Source organism: Zophobas morio, unplaced genomic scaffold (genome assembly GCF_036711695.1).
Source record: "Zophobas morio isolate AGI-343-1 ecotype UQ-CSIRO unplaced genomic scaffold, CSIRO_AGI_Zmor_V1 ptg000023l, whole genome shotgun sequence".
NCBI lineage: Eukaryota > Metazoa > Arthropoda > Insecta > Coleoptera > Tenebrionidae > Zophobas > Zophobas morio.
Window position 1 is genome coordinate 5,010,402 of NW_026972128.1, and position 20,408 is coordinate 5,030,809.

The 20,408-nt window shown below is 33.9% G+C and overlaps 1 protein-coding gene across 2 annotated transcripts; it reads left to right on the top strand.

The window, feature by feature from the left end:
- The first annotated feature begins 226 nt into the window (after positions 1-226).
- Positions 227-19,193, top strand: LOC135134681 (protein quiver). 2 transcript variants are annotated; one of them, XM_064063438.1, is made up of 4 exons: positions 230-583; positions 3,801-3,848; positions 4,510-4,656; positions 9,921-19,193. In XM_064063438.1, the coding sequence occupies exons 1-4, from the start codon at positions 538-540 to the stop codon at positions 10,130-10,132; spliced, it is 453 nt and encodes a 150-aa protein (XP_063919508.1). In that variant the 5' UTR covers positions 230-537; the 3' UTR covers positions 10,133-19,193. The 2 variants fall into 2 exon arrangements, with proteins under 2 accessions (XP_063919509.1, XP_063919508.1); XM_064063439.1 differs by lacking the exon at positions 3,801-3,848 and having other exon boundaries at positions 227-583.
- The last annotated feature ends 1,215 nt before the right edge of the window (positions 19,194-20,408 follow it).

The following is a 20,408-nucleotide window of genomic DNA, read 5'->3' on the forward strand; positions in this document are numbered from 1 at the left end:
AAATTTTCGGCGCCGACCCAACCCAGCCGTCTCGTTCAAAATAGCCACAGAAGCTAAAAAAAATAATGTCGGCCAATTGTTGCACTAAAAATGCATCTAATCTTCATCCACCTGCCGTCATTAAACGTTAATTTTCGCAGCGCAACGACCATGCGTGTGGCGGCCCTGTGCGCACGCAGCCCCATTCGAATCCTGAATTTCTGTGAAATTTAAATAATCTAAAACACGAAAACCCCCCAAGCACCAACCGTGAATCTAAAAACATTAAATGCAAAGCCTCGAACGCGCGTTTTCGTTTATATTTGGCTCCTGCGGCCGGAAAAGCCCAATAATGAAACTCCTGCGTTAAAAAGAGACAGACATTAAATAGATCAATATAAGAGAAGCTCTGGCAGGAATTTACTGCAGAACTGAACGCAACAGTAAAATTTTATAATAAAATGCCTGCGAAACGGAGGAGAGGTCAAGCCAACGAGTTTATCAAAGTAATAATATGATAGTGATTGAGTTAGTGAGTGACTGATATTTGGACAGAACATGAATTTGGTGATGGTTAAACTTAACTACGTCTTGCCAATTATAGGTAATGGTTTTGCTTTCTTTGTATATCGATTGTGCGATGGGAGTGTTAGTTTACGAACGGATCAGCGATTGATGGAGTGAAAAGAGTGGTTATTGTCTTTCATTCTGTTTGTTATTGCAGTCTGTTTGTTAAATTTCGGATACACCCAGTGGTCCTGTGCCCGTGAGTAGTCGTAGACTGAGGAAAATTAATTAATGTCTAACAGAAACTAAACAGTTTCGGAAAAACGCTTTTTGCTTTCGATCGTGGTGATAAATTTACAAAAGTATAAATCAAATCGTGTCTTAAGGTCACCACTTGCGCAACTTTTCTGTCAACACAAATATCGGATATGTTCTCCGCAGGATATTAATATTTTCTAAACGATCCATTTGTAACAAAAATTACTGTAACAATGTCATATTATTCGCCAGATGTTTGCGTGCCGGCATAATTAATGCTCGTGTTTCTATTTATTTGTTTGTTGGAAAGGAAGTTCATTTTGTTGTATTTATACGCGGATTTTATGTGCCAATTTTATTAACTTTTTATGATTAATAAGTGGGATGGGCTTTGAAGATGACTTGTAAATTTTTTAAAAATAAATTTTTAATTTATGATGTATCACACTTCTGAAATTAGTTTACCGCGAAATTATAAACAGATTCCTACAAGTTTTATGATAAAAGCAGAGATGGGATTCATTTTGGAGTGGCAAAGTTGGATAGACTGTAGGAGACTTGAGTTAATTGGTTTTACCGAGTGAGAGATGTAGAGCCTCTTTCGCCTACGCCACTGATTTACATGGAGGTTTTGTTTAAGAGGGGTTGCATTCAAATTATGCCTCTATATTCTGAATTTTTTTGAAAAACGAACAAAAACAATTAAAAATACGCCAACGCATCTTATAATCGTAAATACAATAATCAAATATTTAGTTTTGTGTAAGCATTATGAAATAAAATCCAAATGTTTAGTAGTTTGCACCAAAAAACATTTTGTCACACAAACTTGTGATTTTAGAAATAAAAAGTCAAAGAAAGAAATATAAGAAAACCCTAAATTTTAAAAAATAAATTCGAAGTTAGAAACTATTCCACATGCATACGGAATATTTAAAAAATTGGTTAAAACAAATTTAATTTTTTAATTTAATTATAAAATTTGATTCTACGAACTAAAGTTCCATAATTTTTTTGGGACTCTTACAAAAACAAAAAAAAAACACAGGAATTTCTAAGGTCGTTTCTAATTCTTTAAAAAACATGACATAAGGAGCCCCAAAGATTCTTTTAAATTCTTACAAAAGCAGAACACGAGGGATCCCCCAGATGTTTCGACTTCTACCAAAATAAAACATAAGGAGTACCTAATAAGCAGAGTTAGGCACAGCCGAAGTGATGGGGAATCAATCAGACAAATATTAAAAATGGCGACGCGACGTCAGTCGATAAATTTGGCTGGCCGACTGTGCAGTCTCAACTTCAGTAGCGTTGGATGCAATTCAGGGTTTATCTGATCAAGATCATCACAAAAATTGTGAGGAAAACCTAGAAAAAATAGCAACTGTTATTAAAAATTCCAAAAGTTGTAGGCTACAACTGCAGTAGCGCTGGCGATCGGACGGCAGTGAGCGTTGCCGAAGTTTGCTAATAAGACACGTTCATAGTCTTAAAAAATAGGTTTAAAGTTATTTAGACAGAACTTTCCTCGCCGATGAAGTACCAGTTCAACAACTCCAGGTACTCAGAAAAATGATAACATTTGATTTTACGAAATTTTATTTATTTCAGGATATCCCTATAAGTTAAAAAATATAGATAATACTAATCGCAATGTAGGAAAAGCCAATGTCCGGTTAGAATCGAACTGGCGACCTCCGTGTTATTCGATGTGATTTCTACTATGTATGTTGAAAAAAACTATAGACTGATTTTTTCAGGAATTATTCAACTAATTTTAGTAAGACAATAAGTTCGCATTAAAGCGAAAAATTCAAAATTAATACGTTTCGCCTCAGTAGTAACTGATGTTAGGTAATTCAAAAACTGATTTAAACAGACATGGATATTTTTAAATATACGTATGCTTTTGAAGCACACGCAATGTGATATTCGTTATCCCTCTTAGGCGAGGAAAGTTCGCTGCTAATGATATACAGATTTTTTAAAACAGGTCAGGGGAGTTCTTGAGGACATTTTTTTTATAAGGGTGAGTTACTTATTAAGTTTCACATTGTTTGTGTATTAGAGAGACGAAACAGATTCACTCAGATACAAAATTTTTAATAGAAATATTGTAGCAATAACGCTATATTATCAAGCGATAACAAAAGAAGACTATAACGGGTCAATTTTAAGTTGGATTTACAATTTCGCAAGTCCCCATTGCCATGGAAGATGCGATGATAGCAGTCGCGATAACGAATCAAATCATAAATCGCAACAACTGTCATCGCAATTACCATAGCAACGGCACTTGCGATTTCGCAAATCCAACTTGAAATTACCCATTAGTTGGATTTGCGAAATCGCAAGTGCCGTTGCTATGGCAATTGCGGTGACATTTGTTGCGATTTATGATTTGATTCGTTATCGCCACTGCTGTTATCGCATTTTCTATGGCAACGGGGACTTGCGAAATCGTAAATCCGACTTGAAATTAGCCCGTAACTTGATAACTTCAAATTTAGTAACAAAATACAGGTATTCTACGTCAAACAAAAAACTATAACCAAGATAATTTTGCAAATTTAATCAAAAAAAGTTTGTTATCGCAAGTGAATTAAAAATTTTCACAGAAGTATTCACACTTTCATTTTTAAGCGGTGAATCTTTCAATATTGTCCCTTCGTTCTAAAGACATTTCATTATTTCATCATAGTAATTGTGGTAGATAAAGTTTGTGTAATACTTTAGAAATATTTTACAAGGTCTTAGAATAAGAAGCTGTTTTAGCTAACGAGTACCATACAACTTAAATTCTAAAAATATGTCTACCATAATGGTGAAAACCTAAAGTACTCGTATACTCGTATGTATTCTCGAAATAAAAATGAACTTCCTTTACGTACGTATCCGTGTTCCAGAAAGTTTAATTTCAATTGAATTAGTAGATTTTACTTAAACTTCAAACAATTTGCAATTGAACAATCCTATCCTCATGTGCTTTATACCGGGTGTTTTGCATGTTTTTTCTTTACCTAACTGCTCACACTTAATAATATTTATGTTTTCAGTGATAATATCGCTAACAATAAGAATCGTTGTAAATGCAGAATGCCAAAGTAAGTTTTAACAATTTAATATGACTTACATTGCTTGAAGGTGCTTGGTGGCGGTTTTCCCTCACAGTTGCTCTAGACAAAAAAAATGAAAAAAATCAAAGAGACAAAAGCGTAGATTTAACAGAAACGTAACACAATCTTCAGTTGATAAATGTTTTGACAAAAATTTCTAAAAATATCAAGCAAAATAAACACGGAGAAACAAATTTCACTAATGTCTCGACTAGACACTGTTAAAGTTTCAAACACCTCGAAACAAAAAAAAAAGGAGTGAAAACCATCGCTCTAAGTGCACCTACTTTAATGTGACAGGTGTGATTCTTCTTTACTGATGGTAACACGTTACAAAGCATTTCAACACTCAAAAAAACAAAAGGAAAACAAACACATCAAAGAGTAGCTTTTCAACTTGTCATGCACTTTGTTAGACTGTTATAAACAAAGTTATAAGAGTAACATAAACACAAAAACAAATATCTAGTGTACGAACATGTTTTGTAACTTTTGCACGATCTGTAGGTGTGAATCTATCCTTACATTTACTCTCGTATGTGAAAATTAGTTTAATTCCAGTCGCTTCCTGGTGATATTTCATCTGCGGAAGTATATTTTTATTTCGAAATTATTTATAGCGTCACGGTTTTTATGAGCCTGTTTTTAGCGAGACAAATCTACTGCTACGAATGCGACAGTTGGTCCGATATGAGATGCAAGGACCCTTTTAATTACACTGCCCTTCCCAGGGATCAACCGCCATTGATGACCTGCAACGGTTGCTGCGTCAAAATGGTCAGGAATTCCAAATCTCGTAAGTTCTGGCTGGTTTATGGGGTGTAGATGTGGCGGAGGTTTATCGGGATTCGCAATTCTCGTGAGAGAGTTTATATTTAGCTCTCTGAAATGAGGAGATCAAGTTCAAAGACCACAAAATTTATTTAATTTTTGATTTTTAAAATCTAAAATGTGGAAATTTTCGGATTTACATTTTGTGAAAAAAATACCGATTTTAAGTTAATGTAAAGAGTGGTTTTTTATGTAAAATGCAAATAAAACAGTAGTAACTGGTACACACAGGCCAATATTAATGTTCGCAGGACGCGGCGCCGTGGGCTTAGCCATGGACAAAATGGACAATGAAAAATATTTTTGTTATTATTGTTATTTATTTGTATAAAAAGAAATTAAAAAAAATATATCAAAAATTATATAGTAATAATAATAATAATTTAGTTTATCTAGGAGTTTCTTTGGTTTATTAAAATTTACTGCAATATTCGGAATTTTTGCTTAAAATTATTGAAACTTACTTTAAAAAATGGAAAGCTTTGGCAATAACGATTTAAATAATGGAGAAAATAAATAATAAGAAGTTATATGAAAGGTATGTTTTAAAATAGAAGGAGTTCTTGTAGAATGTTCAATTTGATCAGCTATTTGAAATAGCCTGAAAATCTCCACCGAGTTTATGAATACATGAACCACTTTATATGCAAAACACATACGAATACATATTTAAATATATATATTCTCCTTGAAAACAAATCAATAAAACCAAAATAATTTAAGAAAAGGGCGTTCTTGTATATTTTCAATTTAGAAACGAGACAAAAGGACTAGGAACCACCAAGACTCTTAAAACTTTTTCAAAAATAAAACAGCAAAAATCCCCGAGGTCATTTCAAATTCTTTCAAAAACAAAATATAAGCGGCTCCCAAGACACACTCGCTATGATAAAACTGATTTTGGCAAATCACATAGCTTCCAAAAAAATAAAGGGCGGGTGGGTGGGGTTAGTATTTACCTAGATAAGACGGAACAATATTAAACGAGTAGTCACTAAAATGAAGAGGAGGCGGGTGGGCGGGGCTACTGTTTCTTTATAAGACAAAAGATAAAGTCAACTCCGCCCACTTCCTTTTTCCATTTCACTGACTTATTTTATCTGGTGTAAAATGACAATTGAATTATATTTTGGCAACAGGTGTCTCAGTATTTATCAGACGAAAAAAAAATAATTTTTTAAGGACCATATACTAAAATTATTTTCAACTATACAGAGTGTTCTGTTTTCAAGGCGAACCATACAACTTAGTTTTCTTCGGATCTCAGATTCTATTATTTTTCACTACCACTCAGAATATAATTTGCCCCGCCCACCCACCCGCCTCCATTTCAGTGATTGGTTTTATGTAATCTAAATGAAAGATCTATCTAATACTGAACAGAAATAAAGTTAGTCGTTAGAGTGAGAAGAGTGCAAGTAGGCGGGGCTAGAACTTGCTAAGATAAGACTGATGTTGGTAAATGACATATCGTCTGAAAAATAGAGGGTGGGCGGGCGGGGCTAGCACGTGCTATGATAAAACTGATTTTGACAAATCATATAGCTTCTAAGCAAAAAAGGGTGGGTGGGTGGGGCTAGTACTTACCTAGATAAGACGGAACAATATTAAAAGAGTAGTCACTAAATAAATACTACATACTAAATAATACTACTTTGGGAAGATGTGTTTGATTAATTATCAGAAAGAAACAAAAAGAATGGTTTGAGGACCATATACTAAAATTATTTTCAATTATACAGAGTGTTCTATTTTCAAGGCGAATCATACAACTTAGTTTTCTTCGGATCTCAGATTCTATTAGTTTCCACTACCACTCAGAATATAATTTGCCCCGCCCACCCGCCCACCTCCATTTCAGTGATCGATTTTATGTAATCTACATGAAAGATCTATCTAATACTGAACAGAAATAAAGTTAGTCATTAGAGTAAGAAGAGCGCAAGTAGGCGGGGCTAGAACTTGCTAAGATAAGACTGCGACTTTGAAAGCAAGTACAGTATAGCCTCTATAATCCGAACCCACGATTATCCGAATATCCAGTAATCCGAAGAGAGCCTAGTTGAGTTTTGTGAAATTTTTAAAAATTGTCATATTTCGATGCCCTGAATTAATTAACTAATTCTGGAAAAAATCTACAAGAAAAAGTATTTAGTTAAATTTAGAAAATCGTCGAAAATTGCTAGTACTTGCCAAATAACCTACCCTCTAAGAAAATAAAAGGCGGGTGGGCCAGGCTAGTATTTGCCAAATAAGACTCAATTTGGCAAATGACCTACTCTTCTAAGAAAAGGTACTAGATGTGTTTGATTAATTATCAGAAAGAAACAAATAGTATCTTTTCTTAGAAGAGTAGGTCATCTGCCAAAATGAGTCTTATTTTGGCAAATACTAGCCTGGCCCACCCGCTTTTTATTTTCTTGCAGGATAGGTTATTTGACAAGTACTAGCAAATTTCGACTCATTTTGGACGATTTTCGAAATTTAACTAAATCATTTTTCTTGTAGATTTCGGGGCGCCGAAGTCACTTCTGGCCTCATTTCTTCGATAACTTTACCTTTTTTTTTAGAATTAAATAATTAATTCAGTGCACTGAAATATCACAATTTTTAAAAATTTCAAAAAATTCGATGCAACACGTATAGAAAGATCTTGCATCATTTTTGCAAGTAGGTGCATGTTTTCAAGTTCAGTTCGCATTGCAGAGATGTTGTTCGGATTATAGAGATATCGACTTCAACTAGCCTCTGTTCGAATTACTGGATGTTCGGATAATCGTGGGTTCGGATTATAGAGGTTATAGTTACTGTAGTTAGACACTCCAAAGATAAAACACTAAAGATCATAATCTTCGCATTAATCATTAATAATAATAATTTTTTCTTAAAAAAGCCACTAGGCGCTCCCACGATTTTTTCAAACTTTTTTAAAAACAAAACAAAGGATCTCGGAGACTTTTTCAAATTCTTTAAAAAATAACACACAAGGGTCGAAGGGTCCGCGACATTTTTTCAAACTTCTGTAAAAACAAAACATTAGGATCCCCAAGATTTGTTTCAATCCTGTCGGAAACAAAACAAAATGTCCCGAAGGTTCTTTCACATTTCAAACACAAAACACATGGAGTGCCAAAGATTCTTTCAAACTCTTTCAAAAATAAAAAACCAGAGATCATCTCTGTAGCGTACTATATGTTTATTGTTGCTGGGCGTTAGGTAAACAGCAATTCCTTTCTACCCTTCTGGTCTTATTTGCCTACTTAAACTACCACCACCCCGTGCAAAGCCACCCCCGCACAGGCCGCTCTCTAGCCTGTCGAATATTTTGAAAATAACGGCCAGAAAGAGTTCGTCTCTCGTTCGTCGTGGTATTCAGACCACCTTCCGTCGGTCCGGTCTTTGTGGTTGTAAAGGTCCAGCCACCTTCGACTTGGCTCATTTAGTAGGAGTTTAATCAGGCCCAAGCGCCTCGAGGTTGTGTTTGGAAATCGTGGAGGAAGATTGGAACAACAGGGTGAGTCCTTTATCCATATCCTCAATTGTTGTTAGCGTATGCGACCTTGTAACGTAAACATTAAGTCCTTCGAGCCGGATTGTTTAATCAGCCCACGGTTTACAGTTTATTTCGTTGTTACGTTGCAAAAGGCACTCACAAACGACCGTTTTGGTCGGACGCAATTCAAACGCACCAGTTAAACACGGTAACGTATGGCGTAGCCTCTGCCTCCATTCTAGCTATTAGGACCTTGCTGCACTTGGCAGACCTGGGCCATTTACGATTTCCGTTGGCCTCCAAGGCGTTGAGAGAGAATTTGTACAACGACGATCTCGTTTGTTGTTCTGATTCATTAACAGTTGCCACTGAATTGAAGTGTCAACTAATTCAGTTGTTATCTTCGGTGTGTTTTGAGCTAAGGAAGTAGGCTAGCAATCGCGTAGAGTTATTGGACGATATACAAAACGAAACATTCTTTCGGAAGTTGTGCGAATTCATGATCCACTCGGATTATTAAGTCCCGTCTCATTTTTAGCCAAATACGTTATACCGTTGCTATTGCAACTGCAAAATTGCAAAATTTTGAAATGATGTTACCAAGTATTTTTTGGAAAGGAAAAACAAAATAATTTTTCATTAGCAATTTGCCATTTTTAAGGTAACTTCTAAACGTTTGTGTGATTTTAGTCGTTTTTACAGATTAATTAAGTTAAATTGTAACATGCTGTTTTATTTTAGAAGCGTGTTTTTTATAAAATTTAGGTAGGATTGAATTTTATTTAAAATTTTGATTAACATTTTCAAATTATTGACAGGGAAGATCAAACAAATTCTGGTTAGCGTTTTACATCTACACGATATTCCTAAATTGTACCTAACATTTCACAACAGTCAGTCCAATAGTTTTGAGATGATTTGTTTAATAAAATCGTGATAGGCAAGGGAAACACAGATTTTCATACCCTGCGGGTTATCAATCGTTGAGAAATATGAAATTAAAGGTGCCTCTACTCGTATTTACTATTTTAAACATTTACAGAATTTGTGTTTTATTTTTATACCTACTTAATTGTAATCAAATTTGTTGGAATGAAATGAATTTTTCTAGGAAACTTTGGCAAGCCCACAAATCGAACTTAAAAAATAAAAATATTATTATAACTTCACCGAATGTACACTAACCGGCCACCTGAAATATTTCGGAAAACCACTTTAAAAATTAGTACCTAATTTAACTAGTGATTGTTATTTTATTAAGGAACCATTCACTATTGACACAGGATGTACAAATTAGCTCAAAAAAGGAGACAAATAATTACAGAATTAAATTTAATTGAAGAAAGTAATAGAAAAATTGCAATATTTCAGGGTGGCCGGTTTTTTTTTGCTGATCAGTGTATAAAATAACTTTTTATTCACATAGAATGCCTGGTGTGGTCACATTTTTTTTTTTTTATAAACAAAGAATTTGAGTGCGGAAATTTTACAATGACACATCTAGAAACCAAATTGACAAATAAAAAATTGGTCTTTGGGAAAAAATCCCACTTCTGGGATGCATACGTATGAGTTTGCCGAAACTCCTCCTCTCGCCCCGCCTCTTTAGTAATCAGAACCATTCGTTACTCTAAACCCGTAAATTACCTGGCAGCGATTGGCTGGAAGCTTCGCGCTCGCGCCGTCTTCGACCTTGGGTGACGAATACGGCAATTACCACGCCCACTCTTTTCCAGCTTACGAGGTCGTCCGGAGGACTTGCACCTCCCAGCTACAGATCAACCTCTTCATGGTGGACCATGTGTGCATGATGGAAAGTAGCGGAACTGGCCACATGTGCTTCTGTGAGGAGGACATGTGTAACGGAGCTCGAAGTTCTCAGAAGGGCTTTTCTTTTACACTCGTAGTCATAGCTTATCTGCTCCTCCGCCTGTGCATGTATAGGTAGACAGTGAGAGTTATTGCATTAACCGATTTCAAAATAACACGACACCACGCTGACGTTGCTTCAAACAAGACAGAAACGTATGACAGCACTCCATTTTGGTACTAACTTTGAAGCATTGTGGGCATTGACGTAGTTGCTAGAAAGTAGTCTAAGTACCACCTTTAACATAACTCTACCGCTACTTCCATCCATACTTGTATTGGGAAATGATTTATTTTTTTATGGTTGACAATAAGTAAGAAGCGGCACTTCCAGTATGTCGGCGGGCATCGACTGCATGTTGTTAGTTTAGTTTGATTGATTTTGGCAGCTGTCACGCTGTGGCTGGTGTAATAAACGCTTTCGACGCTTAAACGTTGCGTTGTAAAACTGCAGGAAACCATACATACACTCAATTTTTTGCTTTTTTGTAGTTTTATAAGCCACTGTTAAGAGGAAAACGCGTTTACTGTACTACACAGGAGTGGCCAGAAATTAGGCAAAGCATGCTTCGACTTTTACGAACTGAACTAGCCTGTAAGATAAGGGTACTAATTTCTGACCCGTTTCTCCATGGTATTTTGTATGTCAAAATCGTTACAATTACTAGAGAGGATAAGATAATCGTCGATTTATGAATTTTTAAAATTAAAATTAGTCACGTTTTTACGATGGAATTAATGCTAAGCTATAACAGTATTACTGAGGTACGTATATCGAAATCACTTCATTCCTAAAAATAATGCATCAAGTTTATGTCACTGCTATAATAAAATTTTATATTCGTCCGGTTGTTACATATTCAAACAAAAGGCCTCACTTAAAAAGCCTTCCGCATGTGAGAATCAAAAGTAACATCGAGCTGCAAGGTTTTTTAAGATGGGCATTGTTGCAATAATTTCGATTCAATTATATTCAAGGTTTGCTTTTATAACCGTATAATAACTCTAGCCATATCATGTATTATGTGAAGAAGCAAAACAATAATTCATTCCATATCATGTACGATGTTTATTTAGTAGCTGCTTTGAAAAGGAACGGAGTGTCTTCATGTTTGACAGTTTTAGAAGAAGGATTGTGAGAGTCGCAGAAGGGTAAGAAAGATCGTGTTTTACGTTTGAAGTCGCAATTTATAAAGAAATATAATCCTAGACTCTCATAAATTTGTACTTGAGCGGAAATTATGTCAATTAACTGTATACCTACTCGAATTCGGACGAATAATCATTTGCATATTTTAAGTCTTACAAGAGTCATACGGTTTTACTTCTTTGAGAAGCCAGTGCCGATCCCGGTATTTTAAGGGTAAAACAAAGTAAAACCATGAAATATTCCTAAAGCATTGCACAAGTGCTTCATACATCAAGTTGGTTTTGGAAAATCTGTCACCGCATTTTTAATAAGAATTTGCCGTTTCATTAAGATAGGTATCAGATCTATTATTACTGGAGCTGAATTATGGTCCATACCTATCAAGCTGAAAACGTATTATCAAAAAAGCTTACGAAAAGTTAGGTTTTTTGTGACATTTTTAGCAGTGAAAAAAATGATCACTCATACGGAGCGAGGCGGCAAAATTTAAGAAATTTCAAAGCCAGCTTGAAATAAGTACCTACGATGTTTTATAATCACCTTGAATCGGACTGAAACCTAGTGGTAGCAGTGTCCAACTGTTCAGTGTAGTGTGCTAGAGGTATTTGAATCACGAATGACGACTACGACAAATTGTCTGCGATTGTGCCAAATAAAAAAAAAAGGTATAGAAACTTGGACTGATAAATGGTTAGAAGATTTGATAGAGCACGATACTAACTCACAGAAATTCAACTTTTGACCTATTATTAAAAAAAAGTGGCCAAAATTCATACGAAGCAAAAATTATTGTACTTGCAGCTAAAATAAATGTAACTATAGCATACCAGAATTTGGTATTTTAGACATTAAAAAAATAACATGTCAAAAATTTGTATATTCAGCAGTTTCTACAAATGAACATTTGAAATTTAAAAAATTTTGGAAATATTCTTACTCAAAAAAATTCAAAAAATATCGAATTGTTGAAAAAAGAATTATAGAACTTGAATTTAACGAATGTTGAAATAATAGACACACTTATTATAAGATTGGGAAAATATCATTAGAATTCTGATGGAAATAATGACCGCAAAATGTGTGGCATTTGAAAATTTTGGAAAAAATTTCACAGCAATTTAAATAGACTATTTAACACACGTGTTGTCTAACCAACAGAAATGCCAGGTTTATTGCTTACGCGTTGACACATTAAACTTAGGCTTAAATGACAAGAGTGTGTTGAAGATTTCTAATTCCAAAATTTGTAATGAAATTATAAAAAATGTAGAAAATTTTGAATGTTTAATCTAACAACGAAAATGTCAATTACACTGGAATTATACACACGTTAGAATATTTCAAATCAAATATTCGTACTTAAAAAAATTATAATCATAACCAGTATTTATGAGAGGCGGCACAGTAATAAGATGGCCCGTTTTTGAGATAAGCGGGCATTTATAGTGAAATTATTCTACGACAATATCAATTTTACCAGGGTTCGAACTCAGGTTTCTTTCTGACTTGAAAAAGTTGGTCGGTTGTCATCTAGACCATCGTAAATCTGAGTTCGGAGCAGTCGGGGACGTCTAAGCGGCAAATCTCTACCCTTGTCATTTCATCTCTTGCATATGGCTATTAATCTGACAGATCAAAAAAATTCAAAACGGTGGTTGCGAATCTAAAATCTGACAGGATGCAATAAAATATCAAATTAAAGATAAAACATTTCCTTTAGTTTGACAGAATATAGCACTGCGGCGTCAAAATTGTCCAACAAAAACCCAATTGGCATTATGACACTAATTTGGACGTTTGTTTTCTGTTGTCTGTCAAATGCAATAGAGGTGTATATAAGAATAGATGTTCTAAATGACGAAGTAGAGACGATTGCCTGCTCTTAGACGGTTTGCAACTGATTTGGTGTAGTTGTGTAGTTGTTCGGAATAGAGCATCGCTTAGATTTGTGTTTGTGATGTGAAATAGTGGTGTGTGAATACATGGTAGTTTTGCGCCAGCATGCGCTGACACTACACTATTATGGCGCCAATCAAAGCGATATTTGAATTCAGTAAAAATGCACTCAGTGTCAAACAAGTAAGGTTGGAGTTATCATTAAATTGAAAATTTCAAGCGGCCGGCAAAGTGATGGTGACCCTAACCTCACTTTTGTTTGTTGACGGGTTGAGGAGAAACAACATGATTAATGGATCACTACACTGAGTCAATTGACAATTTATCCGTTTTTGTTTGTCAATCTTATTAATTTCTTATTGTGTTTCTGGTTAATAAAGTTTCGTCTCCAGATACAACATCTACAATCTCTGACTGCGTCAAACTCAGATCTACGATGGTGTGGACGACATCACTTTTTCCATGCAGAAAGAGATCTGAGTTTGAATCCCGAGCGGAGACGATTCTTTTTTTTTTATTTAATATACAAAGTGTAAATTTTGAGTCACCTTGGTTTAACAAATCTGTGTTACGTGCACTGGCACACTTAGCACTGTTCAAAATTTAACCGTGCAAAATTTGGTATAGAAATTAAAATTCGATATCATTTTGACATAAAAAAACGCAAAAGACACATTCAAATTGGCAAAATTTTTAAGCACTAGGAGCTCACATAGACAATTTTTACAAAACGGACTATAAAATAATTGCTTTCAGAGTGAGATTTAAAAAAGTAGAACTAAATTAGCGTTTCTATGGTAGATTTAGTTTTACCTAGAATCGTAAAATTATAAATTATTTTTGTTTTTTTACATGAGGAGCTACTTATGTTTAAAAAAATCTTTACATGCGAGGATTTTTAAACACTAGTTTCAAGGTTTGACGCTAAGATGCTCCCTTAAATGTTCCAAAAGGTGTTAAATGTTCTAGAAATTTTCCGCAACTGCCCAATTGCAATATTATGAATGTTGTGATACTACAGTGCAAAGCTAAGTGCCTATAATACATGTTCTTGAAATGTTCCCTCGGTGTGCTTAAAATTGTGATCTCTTTAGACCAAATTCCAGAGTTTGAAAGTCCTCTTCAATTAAAACGTACGTAAGGGAATAAAAAAGGAGCCGTATAATAAAACTCAATTTCGAATGCTGGAGCTGCATTTCCAAATTCTGTTAAAATTAAGCTAAATTTATTTTGACTATAAGAGTAGTCTTTAGCTTGTGGATTTACTTTTAGGCCAAAATAAATTGAATGAAACCCTACACAATTCAAAAGGTATCAAAATCGTGTTCGACTTTTTTCAAATTTGGAAATGTGTGGGGTTTTAATAAATTTAACACGACGAAAGCAATTATCTTTATAAAACAAAAATCAAAAGCGTTGTACACAGTTTTCTAAATTATAACCGTGTGAACTATTTCGGACAAATTTAAAGCGTGTCTTTGGAGACTGTCTCGAATTCCGAAAACTAGTGCAGGTATATTTGTCGAAGCGAAAAAGTTGGCGCTGTGAAGACGCAAATTATACTCAATTAGAGGCCCCACAGTGTTAGCTTTTTTTTCCAAAATGTGTCGATCCAGCGGTATTTTTGGTATTTGAAACAGTTTTTAGTAAAACTGAACTGAACACAGAAATGCCGAGAACAAACCGATTCAGCTGTTGAAATATGCACAGAAAAAGCAAAAGATTCCAAATTTTGATTTGTGGAATAATCAACGACTTTTCTAGAAAATACGTTTTGACAGTCCATGATTCTGGATAAATTTTTCTAAGATTTTGACAATTCTGGTTCTCGGCGTTCTCTGTGTGAGGTTGTTTTGGTACAATCAAAATTAAAAAAAAATTAAAAATATGATGGGGTCAATTGGTCACCGAGCACTTTTGGGTATTGTTCGGTACCTATGACCACCAATTTATAAACAAAAAATATGCAGATTGAGCTAAGGGTTTTTAAAAAATATATGCAGTTTAGGCGGGAAGTGACTAAAGAGCATTTTCTGATTTTAAAAATAGATGTCAGTGGTACATACACAGATAAGATTCTCATTACCTTTTATATTGTATTTATTTTTTATTTGTAAATTTTACCAACCTGTTACGAGCGGAACGAAGCGTTTGTCATTAGAGTCAAAAAAAAGAGCAAAAATTACAAAAAAAAAAAAGGAAAATGATAAGCTTTCAACAACTATTTTTGTCCCTTTTTTTCAATTTGATTTTTTACTGTTAGTTTTAAAGTATTTTGTAACTAAATTAAAAAAAAAATAGTTTGTCCAAAATTTTTACTTTTTTATTTTCCAATTAAAGAAGTTGTTCAACAATTTAAAATTTCAGTCTTCTATAGACAACACTGAATAACACTATCTAGGTAATTTGGTCAACATAAGGGACAAAACAAACTAAACAAAAGTAAATAAATGCCTGGTGTATTATACTTAGTACTGTCACGATCATCAAAAATTTCGATTGGGTTGCAGTAAAAAACAAAATTTACGACACGAGAAGTTGCAGCGCATGAAATTGTCAAGTTCGAAGCAAAATTTCATTCAACAAAAGTGTCAAATTAGTTTAAAATTGGCGTTGATTCTAAATTTATTTTATTTTTTGGCAGATAAGAATTATCAGGTGCCGAGTGATCCAAAAAGCCTCAATTCAAAAAATGATAATAACTGAAACGAAAATTCGTCCATTTGCTTAAATTATAACATCTACGTCGACACAGTTTGATTAAACGACGACAAAATTCAAAATGCTCCTAAGTAAAAAAAAAGTACAAACATTTCTGAATGAACTACTAAAATAGTGGCAACACATTATCCAATTATCAAAAATATCAGAAAATTAAATAAATTATAATCTTACTAGCAGGTCCTAAACAACATAAAAATAATATTTACATTTCTGGTAAAATTAACAAACAGCGAGTATTCAAGTTGTCAATTTTATGTAGAAATAAACCACAACTGTTAACACCTTTTGCCGGTAATGTTGACACCAAAAAGACGAAAACAGCATCACGCGAACATTGATTCTAGTAGTCGTTCTCATGATGTCAATATTACTGACGAAACGCGTTGACTTGATGGTGTGCGCATGAGGTGTCGCGTGAACGTAAAATAAACAGTTTGAATCACCATAACCTATATGAAACTTACGCACATAACTTGTTATAACTGTTAACAAAAAAGGTAAGAAATTGTCAGTGTAAAAAATAGGAGAAAAAGTATCAACTAAAAGACAAAAACTTTTAAAACTATCAAATAGGACGGGCCCAGTGGTAGTTTTAAGAAACTTTGTTTTTCTAGATTTTTATTTCTTTGAAATTTTAAACTTAGCTTATTTTTTTTGAGGGAGTTTTAAAAAGGATTTAATCGACAATAAAAACGGTTCATTCTTCCATCGTTTGCAGCAATAAATTTTAATGAAAATTAAATAATTATTCTGATCAGGTACAAACTCTGCAAACTAAACAAGACTGGAGCTTTCAAAATTCTTATCTGACTGATGTGAATCGAAAAGGACTAGATTGTATTATCCAGCAATAAATTTATTACTCTAAATTACACTTCACTAGCACTATAGAAAAATATATGAAGCTAAAAATATCACAAAATAACTGCTAAGCAAAGAAAATGAAAAAATATGTGACGCTACTAAGTATATACATTCAGATTTATAGATAAAGTGGTGGAAACGTATTGTTATTTCCCAGAGAGTTTAATGTGATAGACTCTATTTCAAAATGGTGTTATTAAAAATGTAGGCAGGTTGGTAAAGAGTGCTTTTTTTTAGAATAAATGCGGCTGTAATGCCACTATAATGGTGCAAAAGTTTCCTTCTGGAATTTCTCGAATCGCTAGAAACCTGTGCTAGCCAAATATATAAAAATTAATTAAAAAAAAAAATCGAAAAAAAAATTTAATGACATGAGTGATTCCACATGAAAGCAACTCAAAATAATTTTCAGAATCATATATCCCCAAATCAGGTGTTAATCACGGAAAAGAACTTTAGACAGTACAAGAAAAATTCTTTTAATGTAATAAAATCTTAATTAAATGCAAAAAAAAATACACAAAACAATCACTAAACTCGGAAATTTATCGGATTCATCAAATAACCGAATTCAGAGTGCTAAAACTGAAACACCTAGAGCTGATTTGACGTGGAATCACTCACATCATAAGACTTTGTTCAACTAAAGCTAAGATACTATTTACCGGTATATTCCAAATCAGTATGAATTACGAAACAACATCGCCTTCAACACGATAGACGAAATATTAGGAGCAAACTATAAAATTGAAAGTCTGAAAAACGCCTCTATATACTGCAACAATACTACCTATATATCTAGATTTAGTACGAGAGGAGAAAATGGTACTTGCAATCAACTTAGCTGTGAAATGAATTCCAAAATTTTGGTCAGACTGATAAATGCAAAATTTTGATGGTGCCACTGGGCTTAAAACTGGTGCAAAAATCTTTCCAGGTTTTTCAAGTGGTTAGAAAGATGCGTCTGCCCAAAATATATACAAAAAACAATGCAAAAAAAACAACAAAAAAAACAACATATGGGTAATTCCAGTTTAAACCAACTTTACATAAAACAATGTTTTTATTATTGTAAAGCAACATATAGAGTGTTTCGCAAGTTGCAATTACTCGGCCGCTTCACTGTTGGCACACTCTGTATTTGTAAAAATTTAACTGGAAAGGTTTACTCGAAGAACATCCTAATTTTTAGCTGCATCTGGTTGAGAGAATGAAGATAGAAACATTTTAACATACGAGTGGAATTACCCATATGTGACATTCTGTCATATTTAGTACTTAGGTACTCATAAAACATTACAACTTTTTTTTGTTTTCGATCCAAGACTGACAAGATAAATATACAGAAAGTATTGCGGATAATATGACAATGCAATAAAATCTTGGTTTCTTTTTCAATTCTTAATCCTTCTACAGTATCATACTATCAGAAGCCGAATGTTCATTAATCAATCACAATTAACACTATCTTTGAATTCAGACTGTGTTTCTTAAAATTCTGACGTGCTGTAACCGTGTTTTGGTATTTTCAGGGCGCACTTAAAATATCAAAACACCAAATAATAATGAATAAGACACCCACTTTATCGTATTATAAAAATTTTAACCTATAGCTGTAATAAGTGTACTATATGTAATATAATGAGTGTTATCTTGACGTCGTAGCTTAACAAATGCATGTTTTTAGTCTACACACCGATATAAATTTTATCAAATTGGAGATAAAATGTTAGTGTTTAAAAAAATTGTATGCACACTTCAAGCAAGCAAAAATGAGTTTTACCTAGACTTTGAGTCGACATTCTACATATTGTACCGAACGTTCACCGAACAACGACAATCCCGAACTGAGACCAAAGGCGACGTCCAGATTTGAATTAAAGTTGACCGAATTCCGAAAACTGTCTTTCTTTCCTTCGTTTGCGACTTCAACTACCTCACGAATTTCGTTCCTTTCCAGGCTGATTGTTCAACTCTGTTATTGTTATGTACGATATAAATTTTATGACGCTCAATAGAATTTAAGTTGTTAATTATTCTTAAGTAACACACTGCATCTCCTAATTTAAGTAGTGTATAACATAGATACTAGAAGCATGATTGCACGATTTGCACAATTACGGATTAGAAGCAAATTGTGGCATGAGGCAGTTGAAAGGCTTTTGTTGTTTGTTGTGGATGATTGTTGTTCCTTCTGCAATGTGGAGACCGACGTCCACAACAAACTGTCTCTAACCAAACGACCGAAGGCATGTTTCAGTGAGGCAAGCTTAGGCTTGAGTTAAAAATCGCTCCACCTCACAGAAGATTTATGATAGGCCATTTTACGATATTTACGTCATGTACGCGGTCAGAGCTTTCGGGAAGTCGACGCTTTGGGCGACTGAGGTCACGCACGGTGCCGGCAAAACGACAGCTCTGACGCATTTTGGAAACTTTCAGTGTAAATATTTCTTTGTTGAAGTAGTTTTAACATATCATGAGAAAAAATAAATATTTAAGTAAAGTCGTGTGTTTCCGTTTGGCGACTTGTGAGTTGTAATGTTACAAAAGCAGTAGTTTAAATGAAACCTAGGATAGTTTCCGGGTGATGCCGTGATTTAAAATTGCTGACGTTTCAAACCATCTTTCGCTTTTCTCTTTAGAGTAAGTATCAGTTAGATTTGGAACTCAACATTTAAATTAAGCTTTAGGTATAAGTGCAATTTTTTGTTTTTGAAATAACGTCACTAATTTTTGATAGGGTTAAATAAATTAATTTCAGGAAAATTGTTTGAGTCTGTATTTTTCTTGAGACCTTTTAGGTAAGCAGTACTAAAAGCAAAAAAAAAACACTTTACAATGACGTCATGAAATATTTGGATGTGTAAATCAATTTAGTTGATTCCTAAATCCGCACTAGTGTGTCAGCAAACTTTCAAAATTTTTGTTCTATAATTTCCAACTTTATTTTTCAAGAAAATTCATATATAAATTTAAAAATTACGTTTGAATCATTATTAAACCACAAACAAATACAGGAGTAGATCGTCTTGCACAATGAAGGTGAGTATTCTTAATGTAATTTGTAGATGTCATCAGTTTTTTGGAGCACATGAATAGACAAATTTTGGTTAGTATTTTAAATTTTAAATTTCAAAGTAAGTAGTTCAGTAGTTTCGGAAATTATTTATAGCACAAAATCACCAACAGGTACAGACGAACAGAGATATCAAAGTTGTATTTGTACGAAATGGTAAGGAAATTTTTGTTGATCATTAAGTGGCTTAATGTAGAGTAAAGAAATTTTCTATTAAAATATTAAATACATATTTTTATGCCGATCAAAATTTTCAGTGGGAGGCTGATAAACGATTTATATCACAACTTCAGACAATGGCATGAAAATAGGTTATTTTCAACTGGACGGGGCTACAGTGCATTGGGCTAGGACCACAATAGCAATATCTTACGAGATTTCTTGATAACAGGATCATTAGCCGAAATAAAAAAATACCTGGCCCCCGAGATTTTGTGATGTTACTTCAGCATTCTTTTGTGTGGCTCTGTTTAAAGAACACTATTTATCGAGCACCTGTCAGCAGTTTGGAATTAAAGTTCAGAATAACAGAAAAAATTAGCAACATAAAAAATAATACGTACAGAGATGTTGAAGCATATAGGTATGTGACTGACGGAGTTAAACGCAAAGCTTATTTATGCTTACAACAAAATGAACAAC

Bases quoted from the DNA above. Each gene is read 5' to 3' on its own strand.
- LOC135134681 (XM_064063438.1), top strand. From the start codon at position 538: ATGAATTTGGTGATGGTTAAACTTAACTACGTCTTGCCAATTATAG. The intron at 584-3,800 runs GTAATGGTTTTG...TTATGTTTTCAG, and splicing joins CTACGTCTTGCCAATTATAG to TGATAATATCGCTAACAATA. The intron at 3,849-4,509 runs GTAAGTTTTAAC...GCCTGTTTTTAG, and splicing joins TGTAAATGCAGAATGCCAAA to CGAGACAAATCTACTGCTAC.